The sequence below is a fragment of the Aphelocoma coerulescens genome, chromosome 3 (genome assembly GCF_041296385.1).
Source record: "Aphelocoma coerulescens isolate FSJ_1873_10779 chromosome 3, UR_Acoe_1.0, whole genome shotgun sequence".
Classification (NCBI taxonomy): domain Eukaryota; kingdom Metazoa; phylum Chordata; class Aves; order Passeriformes; family Corvidae; genus Aphelocoma; species Aphelocoma coerulescens.
The window spans coordinates 2,032,091-2,057,878 of NC_091016.1; the positions used below are offsets into that span (position 1 = coordinate 2,032,091).

Consider the following 25,788-nt stretch of genomic DNA (forward strand, 5'->3'; position numbering starts at 1 on the left):
CTTGATAATGCTAAAGGTCTTTTCCAACCTAACCAATTCTACAATTTTCCCATTTCTTTTACTCAGTATTTTACCTTGCAGCTTCACTTGGCTCCTCTGCAGCATTCTTCAATAAAATATTTATGAGGCAATACTAAAATAACAAAATAAATTTGAATAAGCATGTTTTTCATACATCTACTTTAAAGCTGTTTAATTTTGACATAGTTACAGGTAAAGTCACTTCAATTCTCAAGTCTGTTGCTAAAGCATCTTTACCTCATGCCAATTGTATTTTGTCAAGGGAGAAACACCAATTACAACTCAAATATACAGGCCCTCGTGGAGACAAATCAAATCAACTGACGACTCATGTACAGGCAGCAAGAGGAAATCAATTCATTTCCAGTGTCAAGGGGCAGCTACGAACAACACGTGGTGGTGGCTTCATACAAACTGCAGTGTTTAGGTTCTAACCAAAACACGTCATGAAAAATTTAGTGTATTGTTTACTACAGAAAAGACACTTGTAAAATTAGGACAGTTTTACGACGCCTCCAGCGAGACTCTGAGGCCTGATGAAGAAAGCGAGAACAGGAGGCCAAGGCTTGTGTGAGGGCAACCATTTGGGCAGGAATGAAGCCACTGCACAGTAAAACCAGGTTAGGTACCGAAGGATTTACAATGAATGTGGCTTTACCTTCACATCTGCAGTTCCCGTGATGCTCTCGCTGGCTTCTGAAACGGGTCCCAACCGTGGGATTCCCTGGTAGGTATTTGGAAAGCACACAAGAGCACCAAGGATGGTGTGAGCTTCAGAACGGGGAGCCTGGAGAAGGGCAAGCAAGCAGAAATATTCCCTAAAAACTCTCCACACGTGGAAGTGCCTTCAGCTCTAGGCCAGCGTGCACTGCCATCCTCAGCTTGCTGCGCTCACCGTGCAGCACTTGGGTGTCTCAGGGAACACCCTCCAGGAGCTTTTCCTTCCCAACTCCAGCAGGAGCTGGGTTTAAGCAGTACCTAACACACACCCTCCCGCCCCTGCTTTTTCTGCTGTGCTGCTCTGTTCTCTTGGTGGGGCTGAGCTGCTCCTCCAGCGGCACCCGGCCCCACTCCTGAGCACATCCTACATCTTTAATACTTCCCCTCATTCCCCAATCTGACAATCAGCCGTTTGATGCCAACAAAGTACCTCTGAGGAACAGCTGAGTGAGGAGTTGAAGCACTAATCCAGCACCGCTGTGAGGCGATCCTGTGGCACAGAGCGGGTGCACACCCCACTCTGGCTCACTGCGTAGGTGATACCAATGTGCAGGGAGATCTCTACTCCAATAAAACTATCAAAAGCACCATGGCACGAGCTATAAACACATTAGCTACTGTGTAATGTTGAAAACACAAGGCACACCCAGTTTTACGCATGCAGGAGAAAGGGAAGGGGGTGTCCTGGTTTGTTTTTTTCCTCGGAAAATTGAGCATCCATTTCTTATTCGCCCTTTAAGTTTTGGATCAACAGTGAGGCTGATCAAGCTCTTTGAGGGCCGACGGAGGAAGTGTGGCTGGGCTCACCATTCCAGCTCTGCTGAAGCAGGAGAGGGCTGCGGCCCTGTGCAGGGCCACCCGCTCAGCCACACAAATGTCAAGAGTGGCAGCAAAAGCCCTGAGCCAGAACAGACAGAAAGGTCTCCCCTGAGCTGCTGTTCCGCACGCAACAGAGCTTTCCTGTTTTTCCCAGGACTGCCAGACCTTTACCTTTATTTTGGCAACCCATCATCGATTTGCTATTTTACTTACCCTTCAATAACTTAATCATTTAGACTCACATTTCTATCAGTGCTGACATTTAGCCAGAGATGCTGCATCACCCCAAGAGTTCCCCACTCTCAGTGTTGGCTCACTGCAACGCAGCTCACGCTGCTGGGACACGCTTTCCTCGCACCTCAGCCTTTGGATGAAACACCTCAGCAGTACCAGTGTGCTGCCTTATCCCAGGATCTCACAGACCCGCTGCCATGGTACCCACCCCCAGAGCCCCGGCAGCGTGGCTCTGCGGAGCCAGCCCCGCTCACCTCCGGCGTGTCCACGCTCAGCACGCGCGCGGCCGCCCCCAGGAAGTCCCCGATCAGCATGGTGAAGCCAGGCAGGCCCAGGAAGAAGAACCACGGTGGGCAGTGCTTTATGACAGTGTTGAGGATGTCCTGCAAGAGAAGGCACCTGTGAGAAAAGCCAGAAAGCCCAAAAGCAAAAGGGAGACTTGGAGAAGATGTAACTTTGAGGTTCGCTAGTCCCACACTGATCGAGGTGCAAATTCCCAGAGCTCTGTGTGCAGACCGACCTCCACGTAACCACCACCTTCCACTCCAGGGGCGTGGAGTAATGAAAGTGCATTTGGTACTTTGGTAACTTTTGTGCCCCTAAATTCCTATTAAAAACCCACACCATGCAGCTGTGTCTCTTTGTGCCTCAGCACAACCATTCTGTCAGAGACTTTAGATTCAAGCACCCAAACATTTAATGGATTTAAGATGAAGCACTGCCGCAGTCCAGAGGAGCGAGTTCCTAAAACCTCTCAGAATTCCGTGCCACAAGAACACGAGCTGCCCCCCCAAGGCCTGCCTGCTCCCTGTGCCCTGAAGGACCAGAGCAGCAGCCCCAGCTTTGCTCATCATCACCCTGTGGTACAGAGTACATTCAAGATAAGCATTTCATCTTTAATCCTTCCACGATTCAAGTCTTCATGCTCTCTCTGAACCACAGCAAAGTTCCTCTATTTGAATTAAGATTCCTTCCCCTGCAAGCTTTCAGCAGGTTTGAAGTTAGGCGTAAAATCTACATAATCCTTACCCGCAACACTGTATTTGCTGAAGAGTTAGATCAAGCTATTTCTATAGTGAATAGAAAACAATCTTTCACTCAATAAAATTTTGAAAAGCTGCAAAGGAAAACCCTTTTTTCACGTTCATCCTTACTGGTTTCATGACGTGTCAACGACAGCCTGAACGAACTTAAGAGCCCCAGAATGTGTCCTCGTGCTCAATCTCTACAGCAGAAGCTAAAGCCAACCCAACTTTCTCTACATGAAGAGGTGCTTTAACATCACCGCTATTTTCTCAAAGCCCCGCACAGCCCCTACTTAGTGTTCCACTAAGTGTTTTCAACAGCAGCATCCTATGAAATTACTGTTATATATTTAAATAAACAGTATTAGTTCTTAACACAGTAGCAGATAATGCTTTCACTTTCCTGAATAAGCTAAAATGCCACTCGAGTTAATGTTTAAACTCGTTTTAATCACTTCCTTTGATACATTTTAAGTCAATATGGGTCAATGCAAACACTGAGAACCAGAGCGGATGGATGCAGCCGCTCATAAAGCCGGGAGGTAAACTCTCAGTCGGAGCAGAACAAAGGACCCCCCTCGTTATAATTAAGGGCTGATTAACGCTCCGTGCTGGTCCGGCACGCCACACCTGTACAGCAGGGCCAGGTACAGCAGGGCTGGCCCCTGCTCAGGGCAGCAGATGGGAGCAGGCTGCTGGTGCTGCCATGTGCCACAATAAAGGAGCCCGGGCTAACCTGGCCGGGGAGCGCAGGGAACCGCTCCAAACAACTGCATTAACTCCTGTCCTCACCCCAGCGCTCCCATCTGCCACACACCAGGGCAGGGATTCTGGCTCTGCTCCCTACTCCCTGGCTCAGAACGCTCCCAATACGGGGGGTGTGGGGGGTAAAGAAGAACCACAAAACTGCTCCTGTAATACACGAATGCTGTGACAGCACACACGTTCCCAAAGGCTGCAGGAGTGGGGCTGCAGGGATCCGCTCGCTGGTCACGAGATGCAGTGCTGCTAAAAACAAATCATTTTCCCTAAAGCAAAAATTTACTTCAAAAAGCTCTTGAAGCAGTCCTCGCCTTCCCTTTGACCCGCTCAGCCGGGCTCAGCTCAGGCACTCACCCCCCTTTGGGGGACTGCAGCCCAGCTCAGGCCCAGGCAGGCTGTGCCCCGCCCGCGGCACTGCTGTTCTGCTCAGAAGGGCGCTCACAGGTAACCCGCCAGGCTTTTCCCCCTTTCCCCATCAGCAAAGCACCCGGCTCACAACCAAACAGGATCCGGGGCAGCAGTCTGGTAGCTTTGGAGCTTATCAGCAGAGAGAGGCTTGTGAGAAGGCGAGGGAGCGAGAACATCTGTGCTATCAGCGATACCGCAAAATCAGGTAACTCAAACAGAGCCGGGCCGCTTCCTTCCCTTCCCTGTAACGTAAACTCCGGGCAGCAGCTCCAGCCTAGTCAATGAATCACTTTAATTGAATGCTATGTACACAGCAACTGGAAAACACAAGCCATAAGAAAAACATATGGTGATGGCCATGGAAATTGGTTTACTCGTTCCGCGCAGTGTTGTTGCTTTACTCCTTTCATAATTGACCTTTAGAACGACAAATGTGTAAAATAATTTTGGTTTATTATGGCTCCAAACCTTTCAGCAATTACACAAAATGAAAATTTAAAAGGAAGTATTCATTCTGGAAGCATTTCCATTGTTTACATAATTGCACAGCTATAATTTAGTGTTCATGTTGTTAAAGAAAAGTGAAAAAAAGGACCATTATGGACTATTTCAATTCAAAATGATGCTCTGTGGTGTTAAAGCTGGGGGGAGAGGGGAGAGGAGGGGGCAATCACATGTGTGTCCTTCTCAAATGCATTAACCCTATAAATGGCATCGTATTTCAGTATAGGTTAATCTAGTAATTCAAATTATAAGGTCATGAACATCCACTGAGTAAGCGAAATAAATTTATGCAAGTTCGCTGAAAGGTCAATTGCAAAAATATTCTTCACCTAATTTTTGTTCCGAGCTTTTGCAGATTACAGGTGTAACCGAATAGCCCGCCAGCTGCCTTCCTCACGTTTCCAATTGTCCCTCAACAGGAAGGAACAACACGGATTTTTCACTGAAAGTTCACTCTGTTCCTCACCAACAGACACCTCACTGGCAGCTGAGATCTACAGCACGAGAAAGATTATTAATTTACAGAAGACTTAGGCGGTAAATCTTCCCTTTTCCTCTTTTACTTTAAAGGAACAAACATTTCCGCTTACTTATTCCAAGTTTCCCCTACCTATCACTACATTTGAGGTTAAGAGTTAACTTGTCAAAAATTAAGTTCCAATAAAAATTTATGAAGTATTTTGACAAGCTCAGGAGATCCAGGATTGGCTTATCAGAAAACTCCATTTCAAGGTGCCAGGTAAGACTTAACCCCAAACCAGTTACGTTTGCCCAAGTCTCTCGAGGCTGCAACACAATGGAGGGAGCCTTTTTTAATTTCTCCCATTTTGGAGCACATTCCATACTTTCACAAGCAGGGAGACCACTGGGATTAAGGACTGGGATGAATCTTCTGGTTTGTGCACATGCAGAGCAGTTCCTGAGCAGCCAGTGGATACAGAGACAAAGATGTGGGTGCCGAGGCCACGGCGCTGCCTGGCATGTGGAGGTGGCTTTGTGTCACCACACTCCTCTCTCCCAAATGCCTCTGGTGGCACCGCTCCGAGCTCTGACAGACAGAGCACCCACCGACCACAAAGCAGGAGTCTGGGTGGGATGGAAGCCACTTGGCAAGGTCAAACGAATTAAGGCAAAATAAATAGAAAAGAACACAACTACCAAAACCATTTCAGAATGCACAGCTCCTGCAACTGGCAGGACCCAGCTGCCCCCCTTGCTTCCAGTCAATCTTGCAGCTATTTTCTCCAGCACTTCCCACTTAGCCTGCTCGGGGCGAGCAGAGGGGGATGTGAGAGTTCCTGTGAGACCCTGGCATTTGGACTTTTGTTTGTCCCTACTGGAAACGTGCTGTCCGTTAACACTTTTTCAAAGCACTCAAAGCACATAATGGGAGTGCACAGGCAAATTTTCTACAGAGAATGAGATAGGGGGTGGATTAAAAGAGGGAGAAAATCATGGTGGCCATTGGAAAGAAGCCCCGAGAAGCTGAAACAGGGGAATCTAAGCCTTAATAGGCTACATTAAGGTTATTTCCTTTTAAATGGCAGTCTGGGAAAGAATCTAAACGGCACTATGCTTTCTGTACAACCAAGGGTCCTCGTGTGCAGCGCCATCAGGCAGAAATCCAGGCAAGAAGCACCCGTTCCACAGGGGACAAAAGCAAAGCTACTCGATTACTGCACCTTCACAAGGCTACTGCTGCTGTGCACTGCTCCCGGCTGCTGAGTAGCAGCAACTGGACACAAAGATACAAAAGCCCCCAAATGTCGGGGTTTTTTTAATGTCAGACCAATGTTAATACGAACAGGTAATTAATGACTCCTCCAGTAGCAGCTCTACTGCAAACCGCTTCCTATTACAAATGAGCCCTTTCCCACGCAGAGAGCTCCAGCCAGCGTTTCTACGGAAGCTCGCCGCAGAGCTGCCGCAGCTTCCTTTCCGTAATCCCCGGCAGCGCACCCCGGACAAACACAGAGGCTACGGACAACGGGCACCGGCTCCTCACCCCCGCTACCGACAGAGCTGCTCGTCCACGGCATCCTTGCACTGCTCGAAGGAACCGAGCTGAAACAAAGCTGCTAAGGGCCCGGCTGCAGCCAGGCTGCGCTCCAGGGGCAGGCCTGCTGCGTGTGCTGACATTTAATCACCCAGGACATCTGCCAGCTTGGCTGGACTGGGGCGATTTTCCTCTCATTCCATATTTAAAGCTTGTTCTGCTCTTCATATCACTGAACTGAAAAAGCCGCCAGCAGCGTCTCCTTCCTTGGCTGTCCATTGTCCTTTCCACAGAGAGCCTCAGAAGTCCTCACCTTTGACTACATTCTCTAAAAAAGGTAAGCATCCTGTCCCAGGGGTACTCTGCCAAGTAAGTACCACCATACTTTTACTAAATTTATTTCTTACACTCACTCCCAAAGTCAGGGATACAACTGACTCCCTCAGTCACTTTGCAGGCAACACCTCAGTGTTGCTCACCCCGGTAGTAGGGTGAGTGGCTAAAAAATTACACTGAACAGCCAAAGGTTGACTTGAAAAAGGATTGAAAACCTGCCTCTTTTTACAGTGTCCCTCCAAGGTTAAGCACCTCACCTGCACGGCCTTCTCCTCTCAAACTACAAGTGGAAATTTAGAAAGAAATAGGAAATTTTTGTGTCACAAAAATCCACAGGATTCTTAGGAGAAAACCACCAGCAATCTCAAAGGATTATTTAAGTACCAGAAAGACCAGAGATGAAGAGCCACAATTTTCTCAACAGCTGATCTTCTGAGAAGCCGTTTGTGATTGTGTTTTGGTACTTCTGTTCTTCAGCAAATTGGAGGACGCTATGGAGCAAGGAGACTTTTCCATGTGAATGAAGCAAAAGGTACTGCTACGGTAAACAGCCAGGAGCAGGAAACCAGCAATAACATTTCTTTTCCTGGTTCAGGTATTTGCAAAATCTGTGTGCTGCAGTGTTAGGTTTTGGGTTAATCAAAAAAGCTGTATTTATTATCCGAATCAAAAGATACACCTAGTTGCAATTGCTGGAATACGAGTTTTCCAGCCATCAGGCTCAGCTGGCAGCAGAGCAGCTATGCCTCCCCCGAAACTGCGGCAGGCCATCCCACAGCATCCCTACAAACTGCACCCCAGCAACGTTTCCTGATCTTTCCATCGCCTAAGCATGGGTAAACCACCTTCACCAACCCCCAGTGTGGCAGTGAACATCCCACTTCTCCTTCCTTCATGCTGGAGGCCAGGGAGGGAAGGCTGCGAGCCTCGATGAACTTCATTCATGCAAAAGCAGGAAAAGACCCCAGGCCCCCTCAGCAGCAGAGCAATGCCACTGGCTGGAGCAGGCCAGGAGGGAGGCACCCCACAGATGGGCCCCGGGCCCCTCCCGGCGCTCCCTGACCGCGGCTCGCTCCGCGCGGCGGCCGTTGGAGCCAGGGCTGCTCCCACCTGGAAAGGTGATGCAATCCTCGCACAGAATTGTTCGCTTCTCCAGGGATGTTTGTTGTTAGACACTTCCACATGGACAAATTAGCTGCAGCTCATTACCCCACCGTCTCCTCTGCCGAGCTAATTGCTACATCCTGGGCTCGGAGCGCTGCGGGAGCCTCCTATAAAATACACCCTCACACTGCTCTTTTATGCACCCCCCGAGACCAAAGCTGGGCTGCACTTGCTGGGAATAACACTGTACTCATTTATAACATACTCAAAATTGGATTATTTTGTTTTTCTATCAACACCAAAAGCGACACAACACAGCAGCAATTAGGAGATCCTCACATCCCAAAGTGAGGAGTGAAAAGAGAACTACAGTTCCAAAAAACACTTGTCATGCAAACCAAAATATTGAAAACTGTTCAGGTCAAAGAGGTTTCTGACTGTGACACTTTTAAATTACGTAACCACCTAAAAAGCTCTTCTGAAGCAGCCAAGGTGATTTACTGGAGCTGGGCTGTATTTCTGTGGCTTTCCTACATAAAGGCGAAAGTTGCACTACTGATCCATCCAGAAGGAAAATTCCTCCATGAGGCACCTCCTACTCCCTTCCTTCTGTGAACATTCCTAAAAAGGGAGAAATTTATGCCTGTGCTTAGCAGACAAACCCAATGTGTGCTAAGAAGTCCCCCCCCAAGTTTATTTTGGTTTGCACTAACTGAAATCCTGGAGAGCACACCAGGATCCCCGTTCCAGTGATCCTGGGCCCTCTCTGATTCCACACCCTCTCTGATAAAGAGGCTCCCGCTATCTGAGCACCCAGCAAGCACCTTGGAGCCAATCACCCTGGAAACAGAGGAGCAGGTATAAGGATCCTGCTTCCTATCAACACCTTGCTCCAAGGCAGTGCCAGCTATCACCTCACCCAGCAGTTCCACAGCTGAGGAAAGCACAGCGGGAAGGACACGCACGCACAACAGCAAACCTGCGGTCAAGTGTGCCACCAAGAGGCAAACGCAGCCACCAGAGCGGGGAGGAAGAACAAAGAGCAGCAGCAGTCTGCAAAATATCCAGGGAAATCATGGAGGGACACGCAGTGTGGGGCTGCAAAACACCCAGGGAAGCCCTGGAGTGATGGGCAGCTGCAGCAGGACTTCCAGGATTTTCCAGGAGAAAACTCCTGCCTTTTTTTTCTTATCTGTTTAAAAGGAGTATTTTCCAACTGCTCTAACTTTTCAGGAGGGAAACTGAAGGGCAAGAGTCCAGTAGTGATTCCTTCCTTCCCTTTTCCATCTCAGAAATGATCAAACCTGGCTGGTTTCCTAAAGGCACCAGCAGTAACTCCCAGAATTTCCTGAGGGGAAATTCTGTGCCCTTTCTGCTGCCACCCCCAGCAGAGCTCCAGCCCTTGCTCTCACTCCTACAGCTATAAAAACCTGGAGGCATTCCTAGATAGTCTTTACTCTGTCTAAAGAATATTTCCTAAGAGTTTCTACGAGCACTGAGCTGTTTCTGCGAGCCAACCATCGTCTGACAGCTTGAGTAAGTCTTTTCCTCGCCTCGCATGGAACACTTTATCCCCAAGGCCACCCCAGGACAGGAGCAGCTTTCATGCCCAGCAGCAGCAGCGGGTTTTGGCAGCACGTCCTGTTTGCCACGGCACAGGGCACTCGGGAGGGCACGCAGGGAGCGGTGGCACACGAAGCAAGGCTCCTACCTGGTCCTCGCTGGTCAGGCCCAGGCGCAGCACGAAGTAGAAGTGCACCAGGAAGTCGGAGTTGGGCAGCAGGTCCTGGCGCCGGCTCATCATGGCACAGAGCAGCCGGAACGCCTGCAGCTTCCCCTCCTTGTACTCGCTGGGCAGCGTGGCTGCCTGCAACAACAACACCCACATCACTCCTTGCTTTCCCCACCAGCCAAGGCAAAGCTGCCTCGCCAGCAGCTCTCCCACCAAAAAGCACACACACAGTTATACCCAGCTCCACAGAGCCTTCGGAGGGCACTTGCTGTCTTAGCCAGCAGCGATGGTAAAAGGCAAAAATAAGGCAACTAAATACACACCAACTCAGCTCTGACATGGAGGAAAATACTCACGCGTGAGAATTTCAGCACTGACCTTGAACAGCCATGAAGCAAATATCCTGAGAGGAGGGATGAGGACGGGAGGAGAGGGAGTCGACTGATTGTCCACGCTGATAGCCAGGTTGTCCCGGATCTAACGGTTTTTGAAGCAGAGCGTTAATAAAACCAGTGTCTCACTGTTTTAATGCTCTTTTTTTCACATGATTATGTTCTAATTTTACTTTATTTACATTCAGGCACTACACCCGGTGCTATACAGAGTTCCCACTTCAGCCAAAGCCACCAGGGAAAGCTTGTTCTATGCTGCTGCTCCCTGGCCAAAGCAAACACCACCAGTTTGAGTCACACTGTGGGCCTTTACACAAATACCAGTGCCTGTACTTCTTTCTTCTTTGCTACTGTTTCCTCACCCCATTTAAATTCTCCCGTCATTGGACAGGACTCCCTATTGGAGTTAGCTACTGGAAACCAAGCAAGATAAAGCTTCCTTTAGGACAGAACCCTCCCCATGCCATGCTCACGCTGCAGGTGCTAATGCTGAACCACAGCAAGAGAAATGTGTCGCTGTCGTTAGCTCTAAGTACCACATACCTTTGCAAGTTTATACCACAGCTCGTAAAGGTAGCCGAAAACTTTTGCATGGATTTTAGGTGACTGTATGTTGTTCACATCTCCAAGAATTCCCAGGATCCTCCTCCACAACACAGCAGCAGAATCAGGATGCCAACCAATAAGGCTTCCACCAGCAATTATACTGCAGTCATCAGCCAGGAACTCGCTACTGTCTGTCAATTTAAAGTGTTCCATTTCCACAAGTCAGAAACGCAAAGTATGAATTTGGTGAACAAAATCTGGCCATTACTCCTCCTAACTGTCTTCCATCTCAAAAGGTTTCTCTCCCCAAAATCTCTCTTTCATTGCTGAAGCTTCTTGTGAGTCAAAGAAAAACATGGCAGCAAACGTAGGCAAAGGGGCTCGCAGGTGACAGTGCCACAGCACTGCCACACCACACCGTCCCCACCCCCAGGGGGCTTTTCAACAGGCAGGCAAATGCAGGCAAATGCAGGCAAATGCAACATGCACGCACCTGAGGGATGCATTCAGTCAATAACTGGCTCTTACAGGTAATATTTCTGTATTTATAGAAGTCACTTCTTTTTTTTTTTAAGACCACACAGCGTAGCAAGACCTGGCAACGCAACTGGGTAGAAGAATAAAAAGCCATGGCTGAAGAGTCCTGAGGAATGTGCTCAGGCATCACCACTCACACAGAGCAGCTCCTGAGAGAGCAGAGTGCACAGAGAACGGGGCTTGGAGGAGACTGTCAGGGTAATGGAATCCATGTTCTTAAGCAGTACAAACCCAGTCCTGCACTGAAGTGCCCATTTTAGTGACGAGAGCTGGTAGCAGCTCTCCTGTCCGCAGGCGGGAGCACAGCCATGCTCCGGGTGCACCTGCAGCAGCCAAGGGGTGTAGAGGGACATTGCAGGAAACCTCTGCACAGGCAGAAGGAAATAACTCATGTCCTCAGAGGACTCGAGGAAGGTTAGTGAAATAAAAGGCATTTCAGAGGCTCTTATGTTTGAATATATCTAAAAAAACAACTTAGGGAATTTTTTTCCACTTTTTGTGTGATAGTCCCAAGGTGCTAAACCAGATGTTATTTCTTAAGAACATTAGAATGATCTTCTGTGGATCTGTGCTCAGGGAAGTGGCATCTCTGCTGCTCAGTGGTGGTGTCAGCGTTGCTCTGCCTTACCCCATCAGGCTTCCCCAGCAAAGCAAAGCTGTGCCTTGGGTGAGAAGCAGGAATGCAGAGAGGGGCGCTTTGGCTCTGCTGGGCAGTGACACATCTGCTACCCCACTTCTCCTCTCCCTCCACATTACCCTCCGGGCTACTACACGTGATCCTTTCTCTTCATACCCCCAAAAGGAGCAATTCTTGCGCCACAGCCATAAACGATGCATTCATCATACACGATCATCCTTACCATGGGCAGCAGTACCTTTCTTACAGCAGCACTCTGAGCTGCTGGACTGGCTGTGCTGGTTCGCTAAAGCACAGACATTTCAAAGGAAAAGTGGATATGAAAAAATACCCTTGCAACTGTGTATCCATTAGGAAACCAGTCTGTAAGATATTCCCACATTGCTGCATTAGGTTCCTGACCTAACTAACATCTGACTCACATCACTAGATGAAAGGTACCTTTACAAATGGCAAAGAATGAACCACTTATTCCCTATCAGTCAAAAAAATACAGTAAGACACTTCCTCAGACCATTCTGCTGTGAAATAAAACCCATTCACTTGACATGGAAATTAGTGTATTGTACTTGAACAGCGGGGCAGGCCCATGAGTGACCAGCTACTGCAGCCCAGCAGGGCAGCGGTGCTCTGGCACCGCAAGAAGCCCAGTCATCTTCAGCTGGGTGGTGGCTTTCTGGATCATCATTTATTGGCAAATAAATCGATGATCCGAATTCCTTCAACTCTGGGTGGGCAAAACAATTCTGAATGAGCACGATGAAGGGCACTTGGTGCCGTACAAGCCAAGTGAAGAGCCCAAGCTCCTCTGGGGTACACACGGGTGACCTCATACCCAGTCTGGGGCCCGCAGTACCTGTGAGGTTGGCCGGCTCCTGTGAGGGGCTGAGCTGGAGCCAGCGCGGCGCCGCGGGGTCCGCGCACATTCCCGCGGCCGCCCCGGCCTCGGGGTCATCCTCGGCCGCCTGCCAGGCCACGAGCGCGATGTCCACGTCGGCCCCGCAGCCCAGGGACGTGTCGCTGCTGACGCTCTCACCTGCGGCCACAAAGAGCACAGCCCCAGGCTCACGCCTGCGCCCGAGGGCTGCAGCAGCAGAGCGCCCCAGAAAAGCGGCTCGGCCGTCTGCAACAAAATCACAGCACAGCACTTGAGGAAAACACTCACTTTTCTCTCTCTCTCCGTAATATCCGTGTGGCTGCTGCAAGTCTGCTTTCAGATCTAACTCCGCTGTACTGCTGCTCCTCCACACTAGCACCTGCAGAGAAAAAATTCACCTCAGCATATACAGCTTCTAGAACTGTGCCACGTTCCAGCCAGCAAATTTCACACCCACACAGTCATGAGAAATTAGCTACAACCCAGTCAAGACATTCTCAGGAATATTCAGACTGCCCAAGTGCTCGGCAATGTCTTCAGGAAAACATCAGGCTTTCCCACCTCAGTCTTTACCCTCCTTTTCACAACCTCGCTTCTCACGCCAACAAGCAGGATTTCTCACCTGTGCTTTTCAAACACAGCTGAAATAATCTGTTAAGGTATAAAAAAATCTTTCAGCCCTTCATATTTCGCAAAGATGATCAGGCTGAGTCATTTGTTGTTCCAACCGTTCACTCAAAAGCTGCCATTAAAAATGTATGAAGTTTGCCTGTGCTAACGTCAACTCACACTAACATCTGCCATGCACGGCTGGTGATAGGAACTGTGCTGAAGAGAAGCATTTTCATCAGTACTTTTTACTACATCAAACATTTATTCCAGTGTACTGCAGCTCTGTAATAGCCATGAATTATTTATCTTTTAAAAGTTACAAACTTCCTGTTGACGTTTAATATTTTAAAAAAGGACCGAAGTCTTGTGTAGCACTAGAACACAGATACACCTGCAGAGGCAGCTGATGAGATCAGGAGACACACAGACTGATCACACCCAGCAGGACGATAATAACCAGCTCCAGCTCAGTTCCAGATTCCATGCTAGAAATGGGATTAATCACTTTTCACACGTTCACTTCCCGGAGTTTCTAAATGCTAAAAGGCACCTGACCAGAAAGAAAACACTGCTAGAATCTTATCAGTAATGACTTTCAGGTTTGTCTTACTTGCTCGGCTTCATGCTCCTTTGCGTATCCCTTATTTTCCTGAACTGATCTGGAGTCTGAAGCTGAACTTCCAGCCTTTTTACCTAGAAGTTTCAGAAAGGAAACAAGAACTATAAACACTTGTGGGACCCAAACACACAGCAGGTCTCATGTAAATTTCAGTGATGTTTACACGTCCCATGTTTATAGTTAAGGGCAATACAACACTCAAATGGGACACAAGACGTTTTGAAAAACCCTTCAGAAGCGTAACATACTTACAGGAAAGGAACCCAACTCCAACTGCAGCTGGGATGCACAAAATTTAAATGCAAGTCAGGGGGAAAAAAAGTCAAGGAGTTCCATACAAAATGCACACACATTCCAGGTTCCATTTTTGGCCTCCCTGCTTTACAAAAGGTCACATCCTGCACTCGTGGTCTCTACACTTCTTAAAAACAACAACTCGCAAGGGTCCAGCAACTTACCAACTATGTAGTGGCTAAGAAAGCGAGACAAAAAACATCTTAGAGGCGAGCTGGAAACCAAAGTAAGTAAGAGCAGCATTTGTGAGGCTGAATGAGTCCCAACACTTTTGCTTCAGAAACACAGTATTGCCATATTTTATTAAAATTACCTTGAAAAAAATCAGATGGAATCTGATCTGCAATATCTGAAGCGCTGCTACTCCGAGTTAGCTGCTGCTCTTGGTCTGCAAACGAGCCTGCAGCTTCTGTTCCTTCTGAACTTTCCAGCTGTTGAGATTCTTCGACTTCTGTTGATTTAATGACAACACAAAATATTTGCAGGAGCTCATATATACACGTGTGAACTCCTTGCCTAAGAAAGCTCTATGGAAAAGTGACCTTTGCCAATATTTAAAATTCCCAAGGTAAAACTTTCAAGTTCTAATTTAAGTTCTATAAAAATACCCTTAGAAAAACTGTAAAGTTTAGAGGGAGACACATGAGCAGTGTAAAAAGTCTAGAAAAGAAGTGGCTTTGGGGGTTGACAGGAAGGAGGGAGGAGGGCCGGTGAACAAAGCCAGGTTTTCAGTGCTGGAGACCCCAGCTGGTTCCTGTTCGTTCTGGAAACAGAACAAACAGAGCAGAGGCAGCAAAACTCCCTTAAATGCAGTGTGGGGAGAAGGTGGCTGCACTCCCTGAGCACCGCCACAAAGAGGGGAAGAGAGGAGTAAAGAAAGACACAAACTCAGAGGAAAAAAGAAAGCTCTGAACTACATGTAACTTGGCTTCAGCTTGTGAGGACAAACCCAACCAGGCAGCTTTTGGTTTGGCTGTAACTGCAAATGAGAAACAAAAGGAGGGGAGAGAGGCATGAAAATTTCAAAGAGAAAGTAAACTGACGTGCTGGGGAAGGAGCACCAGGAACTCTTGAGATTAGGGAGCAACACGGCACTCGTAAAAATGCGTTTCTCTTAGCATTTTGGAAAAAATCCACAAAAAACTAGTAACACTGCAGTGTTTCCATCCAGCAGTGTGCAAGTTTTAACGTTGCTTTGCTGCTCGATAAACACCGCAGGTATTTCAGAAGGTTATCTCGGGAGGCATGCGCGCAAAAAACCAACGTTTCTGGTATTGACTGACTTCAGCTGACTTCCAGGGTCTCACAGAAAGCAATAAAACAGAACATTCAATGCAATTCACCACCTGGAACAAGTTCAGCGTTCCCCCTAAGACCACTCGAGATGAAAACGCGCCCAAGGTGTTCCACTGAGCAGGAGCCCCTCGAGGGCCATAAAGCGCCACACGCAAAACTCTCCTTCTCTTGCTGCTGCAGGTAACGACTCTGGGTAGGACTCGGGAGCCACAGATCACTCCCAGAAACTCAGGAATTTTTACTTTAGTTACTAGGCAATAGAGATCTAACTGTAATTGATGGCAACCTTTAACACCAACACGAACAAAAGCTGCTTTGCTTGCAGCGCCGCAAACGTTCCGAGAAGAACCAACCAGACAGAAAGGGAACAGACAGAGAGCAGTTCAAAAATATAAAGGACATCGATATAAAAGAGGACTTTAAAGTACAGTACCTGACAGTCTGTGAGAGCAAGAGGTGTAAGAGATACCAGGGAAGAGAGAGCTCACAGTGTGAAGCAGAAGAGGTACACTTTTAGTAGCTGGCAAAGCCTCATACAGATGGACACAGTTGCTGATAGACTGGCTTCGCTTAGCTTACAGGAAAAAAATAGAGCAATGATTACGTCAGGCAACATAATGAAATACTGCAGCTCTGAGTGTCACAACACAACAAAACCCAATGTTCTGGGATAAAGCTTTCCAACAGTAAGCCCAGGAGTTTCTCCCCAAGACACAAGTTAATATGGTGTTCACACTGAAAGGGAGATAATCAGGGATTTCTGATCCACAGCAAGCGTGGAAGTGCCTTTAATCTGAACACACAGAAACAAGAAAAGCCCTGGATCAACACTTCCAGGTTCTCCCTACTGCTCTGGCAGGGTGTCAAGGAGGAAAATGTTTTGCAGCAGTTGAGAGAACCCTCCACCAGAGCACAAACAGGGACTTGCTGGATTCAGAAACGAAGCTTGGACTGAACTGACTCCACTGCCAAAGTGCTCTGTGACCCAGGCTGGGGGCTCGGCTATGGAGCCTGCAGCCACAAACCACACCGAGTGTCCTCCCTCCTTCCAGCTCTCCTGGTAAGGAACCAGGCAGGGAGCTGTGCAGCCCAGCGGCTCCTGCTCGAAGGAGGGGATTTCCAGGGGAGTCTGCCCCAGTGAATTGGCACGTGGAAACACGCTGCCATGGCACAGAGAGAGGCCAGGTTCAGGCTGCTGAAATGCTTGAACAAACCAGGATCTGTTCCGTGTCTGGGCTCTCTGTCATTGCCCCTCAGCATTCCTCACCCCAGCCTCCCTTCTCCTGCGCTCCTTTCTCCAGAAGCAAACGTGAGAGAAAAATCTCATCGTGCCAAGAAAAAGAGAGCAAACAAAGCGACTACGAAAGGATAAAATTATTTACTAAACGCCTGGTTTACCCTGTGCTCCCAGGAAATAGTTGTATCAGTATCTGTTATGCGCCTGCCAGCAGCAGATGCTTTCTTAGGAACCAATAAAAATAGCAACATACTTCTCTAGAAAAGCCCCTAACGTGCACAGGTTTAACTCGCAATTCAGTGTCCTGTAGCTAAAAGCTTACGTACAGACTTTCCCAAAGGACCTTGACTCTGTGATTCACACCGGCCAAGACATTCCAAACACGGACATGCAACCTCTCTGATGGGGCAGTTAATAATTAAGTTGCTTTTGGCAGCAGCCACCCCTCAAAGGCAGATTTAAAGCCCGCGTGTGACTGCGTGTCTGGGTACCAGATCACTTAGCTGTGGTCTAACCTGTGGCTCTCTGACGGACGATATTTCTTGCTTTCTCCACTCCTGGGGCCCCAGAGGTTGTGGCACTTCTGAATCTCATTGGCTCCACAACTTCAGGATGACTTTTCCAGCTTAATGAAAAAGATCTTCCTACTACAGCTGTCTTCTGAGGCTCCAGAACACCACCTGGGGACAAAGAGCACAAAATTTTCCAGCACTGGACGCCTTGGCACGTATTTTTGCTGAAGTACGAATGGACTCGGACATGACAAATATTAATACTTTAAACCACACAGATTAACTTCTACTATTAATGAAAACCAACTGGTGCTTCACCACACACATCGATTTCAATGTAAGTGCAGCTAAAATACTGTAAATTAGAAACCTTACCAAAAACACATGCAAAGGAACTTTCAGAGTTGCCTGTGTCAGCCTACAGCACAGGAACCACGTTTCACTTCTGCTTCCCAGAAAGCACTGACTGTAGGTGCTGACCCCCAGCCTGCCAAACAGCCTGACCCCAACCCACCTCTCCTCCCCAGTGAAGGATGACAATACACAAACCCAAAGTGCTTCACATTTGACTAAACAGGTTCTAACAGCAGAGTAAGCAGTGTTTAATGTTACATTAATTTTTAAGCTTAAGCTTCGATATTTAACTGCCTCAATACAAAAAGCACTGAAGCACAAAGACTAACCTTTGCCTCTTTGCTTTTTTTCCTTCTGCTCACTGAGCTTGTCCAGGGGCAGGTTTGTCATCTCCACGCCGTACACGGTCCTGGCCAGGACTGCTGTCAGGGAGTCCATGATGTTGGCCCACTCGTTGATGAGCTCCTCCCAGTCCGTCAGGGCAGACAGGACACTGAGCAGCTCATCCCACAGCTCCCGAGAGATGTACACACTCAGGTTTGCTCTGATCCAAGCCACAATGAGGGTCTGAGGGAAGAGACACCAGTGGCAGCTTGGGCAGGTCTGACAAGATGAGTTCATCACGCCAAGCCCAGCCCACGCACCGACGGAGCCGGCTCCGACCCGCACATCAGCACGGGCTCTTGCTGAGGCACAGCTGATGTGCAGTGCTGTTTTCCCTCAAAAAACACTCCCAGGAATAGAAGTGGCCAAAGTTACTGAAGGAAATCTAGAAATATTTCAGGCTGTCTAAATGTTCTCTGGGAAACTAACAGTGGAATGAATGAAGAGCTGTCCGACACCCACAGAACAGCAGCAGTGACCGAGCTCTGGGGCAGCACTACACGCCCAGCTATGCTGTCCAGGCTGGAAGTACAGCAGGAAGCATAAATGCCTCTCTCCCTCAGCGTGACTCAGTTCTGATTTGCCACCTGGACTTTTAGGAAAACAGTTACTTGAATCTTACACTTTAGAGACACTCATTGAAAACATCCCACAGAGGCCGTGCCTGCCTGTGCTACCAGGCTTTGTAACGGAGCCCTGAAGAGCAGGGCAAACCCAGCTCCCCTTCCACTAGGAACAGTTTACAAAACAATTACTAGCAAAGCAGGAAAAACCCCTCCTCCACAGTAACACGAGCAGGTTTCACAGTACTCGACTAAAACTGCGGGCACTTGTGCCAGAACAGACCAAGCAGCCCCACTCACTCACTCGGAACAGCAGCCCCGCCATGCTCTGAGCAAATGTGTCCTTTGGCTGGTTCTCTTTTGGTTTCTGCATCACAGCTTCTGTTATTCTGAGGAGTACCTGCAGCATCTGTTCCCTGATCCAAATCAAAACGTGTTCTGTTAGTGGTACCGCTCATTGTCCTCTAGCAAGCCTTATTTATTGAGAACAGGTCACACTTCAGACTTTACAGATCACGTGCAAAACACCTTAGGTGGCTGTGGACTGCAAAAACTTTTTCTCTTAAATGACGCCCTACTAATCTTACCAGGTCCTTCTGTTCATTGACAGCTCCATTATCATGCGCCTGAAGATGCTGAGAACAGCTTTGCAAGCATCCACTTGCTCCTTCAGCAGCACAGGGACCTCAGTGCACGGCTCCAGCAGGAAAACATTCGCCGAGTTTGTCAGGAATACCTTAGACAGAGGCATTGACAGTCCATTTGCACAGTGTTAGGAAGAAAAAAAGGCCGAGACTCACAACAAAACCCTCGTGCTCCTGTAGTTAAACCTTTCCCTGTCCTTAGGGCAAGTGTCACGTTTTACCCATCACTTTGTTTTCCTGTGTTATTCCAGCAAGCAGCCAGGTGGCATCGCAGACCCACCAAGGCTCAGTACGGGGTCTGTGGGTGTCTCTTCTGCTTGGGCAGGAAAGAGGACACTCCTACAGCCACTCATTTCCTGCCATCATAGACTTAAACAGCCGCCGGTATTTTCAATAAATGAAGCTTGGCAAAAGTAAATGCATGGTTTCTGATTAATTCCTAGTACTTGAAGTAGGAAAAGAAATTAACCTTCCCACGTTAAAATACAGATATCTGGCTTTAAGACACGGCCACGTGGTTTAACACATGTTTTAGAGTGATACACGAAGTCCAAGTTGTGCCTTACAAAACCAATCAAGCCCTGGTAGTTCTTTTCCTCCACCTGGGAGGTTGTAACAGAATTTGCAGCGTAAGTTCCGTGACCAGGCAGGTCACAGCCGTGTTCCCCTCGCTCCCCCACAGCACACCTGCAGCGCAGCCTGGGCACCAGCTTTCACATCCCTGTCCTCGTCTTCCAGCACGCAGCCCCTGCTGACGGCGCTGGTGAAGGAGTAGGTCCTGCCCCAGCTGGAGGAGCGCTTGTGCCCGGAGGCCTCCGAGGAAAGCTGCCAAACACAGCCCGGTTAGTGACAGGGCAGAAAGGAACGCGCCCAGACTGAAACAAAACCATCCCTGAGGCCAGCAGCAAAAATGAGGGAATTATCGCCGCATACGTTCACTCCCACAGGGAATTCCCGTCTATTGCTTCTTAATTTCCAAATGTGGAATTTAAAGGCCCACCAAAGTTTTAGGAAGTACGTGACGTAAAATGTCTTACACCACTTTTTGCAGTAACTGCTTGTAGTAACACTTGAATTTAAGTCTGGCAAAACTATAAATTCTCTAGGAAATAAAGTAAAAACCCTTGTAAATTCTCACTGTTTTACAAATCAAACATCTTCCTCAGTACTAGAAAACTTCCCTTTAAACAGCATCAAGAGTGTCGAAGAACCCTTGCTGACTGTTCAAAACCAGGTATTAAAAGATGATGTGCGGTGTATCTACGCTTTCACTTCCTAGACTAAGGAAAGTGTCCAGTCCCAAATGTTTCATCCAGTATGCACAAATTAATACATACTGTCAAACTTTTAAGCACCACCAAAATGAAACAGTTCTCCGTGCCTTAGGCCAGCTGTCAATTTCAGCACCGCAGAACCTGTCAGTGTTTCCTCCCTGAAGCTCCTGCTGCTGTATTTACGCAGGCAGGGAATAACCACAACTGATGTTTCTCAAACCAGCTGCAAACCTTCCCTGTTTAAGTGCTACCGGACGCCCGATAACTATTTCAGTTGTGAGCCCTTAAATAAAAGCATTTCTTAACCTTTATTGCCCACACGCACTTTTAAATTGTTACTCCTCTACACAGTGAGGTGGAAAGCCCCATATTGCAGTGGACAGAGCAAAGTAAGGAACAGGGATACCATACATGTTTACCGTCTGTTTGCACTGAGGAGTCTTCCAAGGAAGCAACAGCGTCCTGGCTGTCCTCCTTTTTGTCTGGCTCCTCCATGAACACGGGTTTCTCCTGCAGTATCCACTTCTGATACACCTTAACCACCTTCCGTGTTGCGGATATATCAGAAGGCGGCAACAAAAAAGCCTAAAACGGAAAGTTTCCAGAGATTTCACTCTACCTAGGACACGCAGTGCATACACACACACCCCCACCCACAGCGCCACCTGAAGCGGCAAGCTTCAGTTCCACAACAATTCCGTTATCCGATCGCCAAGCCAGAGCTAGGAAGGAGCCCAGGCTAAAAGCTGGCCCGGTTACCAGACCCCCACGGTGTCTCTCACAACCATCCATCCCCTTCAGAAATAAAAACCCCGGCAGCGAGCAGCCCTGGGCACAGACCTGCCGGAACACCTCGTTGACGAAGTTGACGTATCCCCGCGTGGAGAGGAGGATCCTCTGCACCATCTCGAAGACGCTGCGGTGCTGCTCCTCGATGCTGCAGAGGCTGGAGTTGCTGAGGCGCCTGTCGGACAGGGTGCTGCTGTTGGAGTGGCTCCGGTCCTGCTCGCCCGCGGGCGCCGCGCCGCCCTCCAGCTCGGAGCTCTTCTCCTGGCTCACGCCGACCGTCTGCACGGCACAGCACAGACCCCGTAACGCAGCACACACAGCCCGTAAGGCAGCACAGACCCCGTAAGGCAGCACAGACCCCGTAAGGCAGCACAGACCCCGTAAGGCAGCACCCACCACGCCTCGGAGACTCCCACACGCCGCGCAGGGTACCCCGCCTGGCACAGCACTGCGGCCCCAGCAGCCAGGCACGGCAAATTGCAGCCTACTGCTCGACCCAAGAAGGAATCTGCCTTTACTCTATGCTTCCTTACAGCACACAACAACTGCCTGGATTGTTCACTCCACACTAAGAGCGTGGAGGAAGGCACAGACACAGCAGAGACAAATTTTTTGGGGAAAAGATGGATCGTAGAACATTATTGTGCCCGACAACTTTTTGCCAGGTTTTGCTCTGGCACTGCGTGTATTCTGCAAGCTCTCAAACTGTGCTGCTTCTCTGCTGAGCTGAGCCTACAGCTGACACTCACCTATGGTTCAAGACAGAATGTAAGCTGACACTGACTCTAAATTCTTAACGGGAAGCTGGAGAGTGCCTCAAAAGCATCGATTTATAAAATCCATTGTGAGGCATCTAATTCTAGAGAAGTCTCAACCAGGAGCTTAGAAACGAAATATTCCTCTAATATCTCATTGTAAACAGCTGCTGTAACCGAGAGGAAAACAAAGCAGCCTTTGATGTTGCTGGGAAATGGTCCATGGAACCACCAAGTATGACAGCTCACAGAGTAAATTCCAAAAGTCTAAATATGATACTGCTGAAGCTGGTAATGCAACAAGTTATGGAGGGGGGGGGAACTTCTAGTGAATGACTGAAGTGTTTTCCTTGGAGATTTCCTCCTCCATCAATGAAAAAGAAAAGCAAATAAGCAGCTACGCCATTTATTCACTATGGGGTAGCATTTCCTTATGCTTCAGCTGTCAGCACAGTGAGATCACTTGCAAGGTCAGCACATTTGTAAGAAGAGAGGTAAACTTTAAAGCCCACCTGAATAATTTTAGGCAGCACTTCTTCTCCGTTTTTTGTATTCTGAACAGCAGTTAAATACTTCTTCTCAAGGAAGAAGGTAACGAGCCACTTGATAAAAACAACCCGAGCTGCCATGTAGGGGATTTTTGTGCAGTAGACACTTTCGTTGTTCCGTGTTGCAGTGACGTACACCGGCCTCGGCCTGATATCGGGGATGTCTGGTGGGACAAAAAGGAAAGGAGAAACAAAGTGGAATCTTAGCAACTGCTTCCCAACTCGGGCTAAATGCACCAAACACATCAGCCAAGAAGTAACAGATGCAGTGACTGACTGCTTTTACTGTATTAATGCTTGTATTCTATCCTAACTTTATCTCTCCTCAGGAGAGCGTAACAGCACAGACCTTCCCTGAGGCTATCACTTGTATCACCCAAAACAAAGGAAAGCAAAAGAGAAGGGCTGCAAAAGGAAGGGCAAAAGCTGAAGCAGAGAACCACTCCTGCTACAGCGTAAGGTAATTTTACATGGAACCGGGGAGGAAAAAATCCCCCACCCCACAGACCTGCAGCGGCACACCAGCAGGCAACAGAGATGCTGCCATGAGCAGGCTCTGACTTTCTCTACTTCAGAGGCAAGACCCACCACTTACCAAGCACAGGTTTGTAGAGGTTGGTTAGCTTTGTAAAAGACGGGAACAAGTGAGGAAGATAGTATTTTCTGAACAAGGTAAAGAGAAACTTAAATCCAGTGTCTTGGTTCTCCTTGTTCTTCCACTCCAAGCTTGCAGCCTTTGTCAGGAGTTCAAGAGAAACAAACAAAAAGCTTCAAGTTAAGGTGTTACACTGACAATTGTTTCACCCTGAACACAAAACCCAAGAAACCTCACTTCAGCAAGAGGTGGAAAACTAGCACAGCAACAAAAACCACCTTTGCAAACCGCAGTAAGAACGTAAGGAATAAAGCAGCGCCCCAAAGACAGCGAGCTCAGTGGAAGCCGGCGGGTTTGCGCTCTCCTAATCGGGGAAGGGCAGGAACTGTCATACTCTGCTTTCGGTAAATTGGCTTCCTACGTTTTGACAAAGTTACTCTGAGCTATACTTTTATCATAAATATCTTCTCCATCACAATAAACACAAACAAACAAACACTGGAACCACTGTGCAATGGGATTTACAGTGCAAGCAGGTCTGTTTAGATCCCGAACACGTAAAAAGAGTATAAAAAGAAGAGTGAAATCCTATTTTTAACTGAAGCGTTGTGAGACTCTGATATGTAAAACAAAGGGTGCTGTGGAGGAAGCTGATAATTTCATACAGCCACTTTTAAAAATAAAGCGTTTATTCAAGATGACAAAACCCCTTCCAAACACTATTTTGGTCTTGCCTTTTCATACTGAAAAGTGTATCTCAAAGCATTTAATTATGATTTATCTTTTTTTAATACCAAGCTCTTTAATGTTCATTGTCTGCACAGCTTCCACTTTATTTCAAATGTTGCTTAATTTGTACTTTTTAAATATATACATTATCTTAATTTATTTCCTGCACAGATTCATCTGATCTACTTCTAATTAAATTTTATGTACATGTTACTTGCATCCTTTTAAAAGCATCTCAGAAGCCATCTCTCTATCTCCTCCTCCAGTGGTCCTTTACATTTCTTTTCATCTAGGTGTGTGCCCAAAGAGAACAAATTGAAGCTTCACCCCACACCAATTTTCTAAATGCAACCACGAGCACATAAAATATTCAGTCACTCTGCAAGTTTGGATAACTTTCATTAATTCTTATCACAAAAGTGGGACAAACTTCTTATTTTCACCAAAAATGGCACGAGGAAATAACCTTTGGGATGATTTTCCATTTAAAAACAAGGGTAAAAGAAGTGCTGGGGAAGGGTAAGCCCAGCTCCACACAGACACAGTGTAGGCTTAATTTCCCGCCCCAAATACGAGCGGTTACAAACATACGTCCTCCTCACCTGAATTACCATGTATTTTAACAGCAGCTGAAGAAAATAGCAGGTTTGGTCTTCAGCAATTTTCTCTCCAGACACAGCTGGCAGAAGCGGCGTTATTTCTTCTGGAAAAATCTTGGCTAAAATCAAATATTTTAATCATAGCACAGATGAAAGCAGCAAGATAAGAAGATATTTTCTATAAAAGACTGATTTGGGAACACCCATTAGTGCACTACCAAGCTGCTCGGATGCCCAAAGTCCTAGCACATCCCATCGAGGACGGCACCAGATCCCCGGGGGCTTGGAAGGGCTGGCACCGGCAGGGGAACCAACGAGGTGGAAACCTCCACCCCTGCTCAGCTGGCAGCAAAGTGCTCCTACTGCTGCATCCGAATCAAAACCCCGGCCGCTCAGAGGGACAGCATCGGGCGGCTCCGGAGCCGGACACGCCAGGCCAGCCACCTCCCCCCCAGGAGAGCCCCGGGAGCCGCTCACCGTCGGGCGCGGCCGGAGGGCTGACCAGGCTCTCCAGGGTGCAGGGCCCGCGCGACGACGGCAGCGGGGGGAAGCCGGGCACCAGGCAGGCGAACATCAGGATCTGCTCCTCGGCGCAGTTGGTCTGCAGGGCTTGGAGCCAGAGCAGGAACAGGCGGATGCCTTCACATCTCAGCTGCAAGGGCGTGGATTTGGGGGAAAAGGCAGCAAAACAGCTCTGTAAGTGCCGTAACGCGGACAAATAGTTCACAGCAGGCAGGGCGAGTGCTTTCATCCCAGCTAGGTGCTGGAAAGTCTTGCCATCATACCAAGGGTACTCGCATTATTAATATAATCCTAGCTTTAATGCCAGAGAGAGGTGAAAAAACTAGATATTAAGCATTATCTACTTATACCTTCCCCAGGTAACTTTACAAAGGTCACTAGAGCAGAAAAATGACTGAAAACAAACACCCAAATAATCGAGGATGGCATTAATATAACTTCTGGTTGAAAGGTGAGCAAGAAAAATTTACAAAGTCTAACAATCTGAAAAACACCGACACTGGAAAGGTGCAAAGTAATATACTTCATAAAGTGAAACGGAATATGAAAACACCGATGCAATACCTTGAGAGAATTTCCAGTGTGCAAAAGCTTCTTCAGAATCGACCCTGGATCGGGAAAATTAAGTAGACACTCTCAGACACTTCCCACAACAATGTTTTCAAAAACACTCCATGAAAGGCTACTTTACTGCCATTTACTCTGGGGTTTAACACAGCTATGGGGGGAAAGCCCCAACTGAATCTAGTTATGATCACCACTGCCCAAGATTAGCCATGATGCATCTTTCCAGTGGGGTACTGTGGGTTTTG

The 25,788-nt window shown here is 48.0% G+C and overlaps 1 protein-coding gene across 2 annotated transcripts in view; it reads right to left on the minus strand.

Annotated features, from left to right (window-relative positions):
• The window catches only part of RALGAPA2 (Ral GTPase activating protein catalytic subunit alpha 2), a 93,881-nt gene that overhangs the window by 54,109 nt on the left and 13,984 nt on the right, over positions 1-25,788 (minus strand). For both annotated transcript variants that reach the window (XM_069008764.1, XM_069008763.1), the window contains exons 5-26: positions 25,541-25,584; positions 24,932-25,106; positions 24,458-24,573; positions 23,127-23,265; positions 22,496-22,695; positions 21,280-21,507; positions 20,851-21,024; positions 19,853-19,990; positions 19,109-19,257; positions 18,826-18,937; positions 17,904-18,141; positions 17,224-17,388; positions 14,489-14,626; positions 13,873-13,955; positions 12,939-13,029; positions 12,630-12,809; positions 10,597-10,790; positions 10,040-10,138; positions 9,641-9,796; positions 2,049-2,177; positions 680-808; positions 75-133 (exon numbers count right to left, since the gene is read on the minus strand). In XM_069008764.1, the coding sequence (XP_068864865.1) occupies positions 75-133; positions 680-808; positions 2,049-2,177; positions 9,641-9,796; positions 10,040-10,138; positions 10,597-10,790; positions 12,630-12,809; positions 12,939-13,029; positions 13,873-13,955; positions 14,489-14,626; positions 17,224-17,388; positions 17,904-18,141; positions 18,826-18,937; positions 19,109-19,257; positions 19,853-19,990; positions 20,851-21,024; positions 21,280-21,507; positions 22,496-22,695; positions 23,127-23,265; positions 24,458-24,573; positions 24,932-25,106; positions 25,541-25,584 (3,136 nt within the window). The remainder of the gene's footprint in view (positions 1-74; positions 134-679; positions 809-2,048; positions 2,178-9,640; positions 9,797-10,039; positions 10,139-10,596; positions 10,791-12,629; positions 12,810-12,938; positions 13,030-13,872; positions 13,956-14,488; positions 14,627-17,223; positions 17,389-17,903; positions 18,142-18,825; positions 18,938-19,108; positions 19,258-19,852; positions 19,991-20,850; positions 21,025-21,279; positions 21,508-22,495; positions 22,696-23,126; positions 23,266-24,457; positions 24,574-24,931; positions 25,107-25,540; positions 25,585-25,788) is intronic.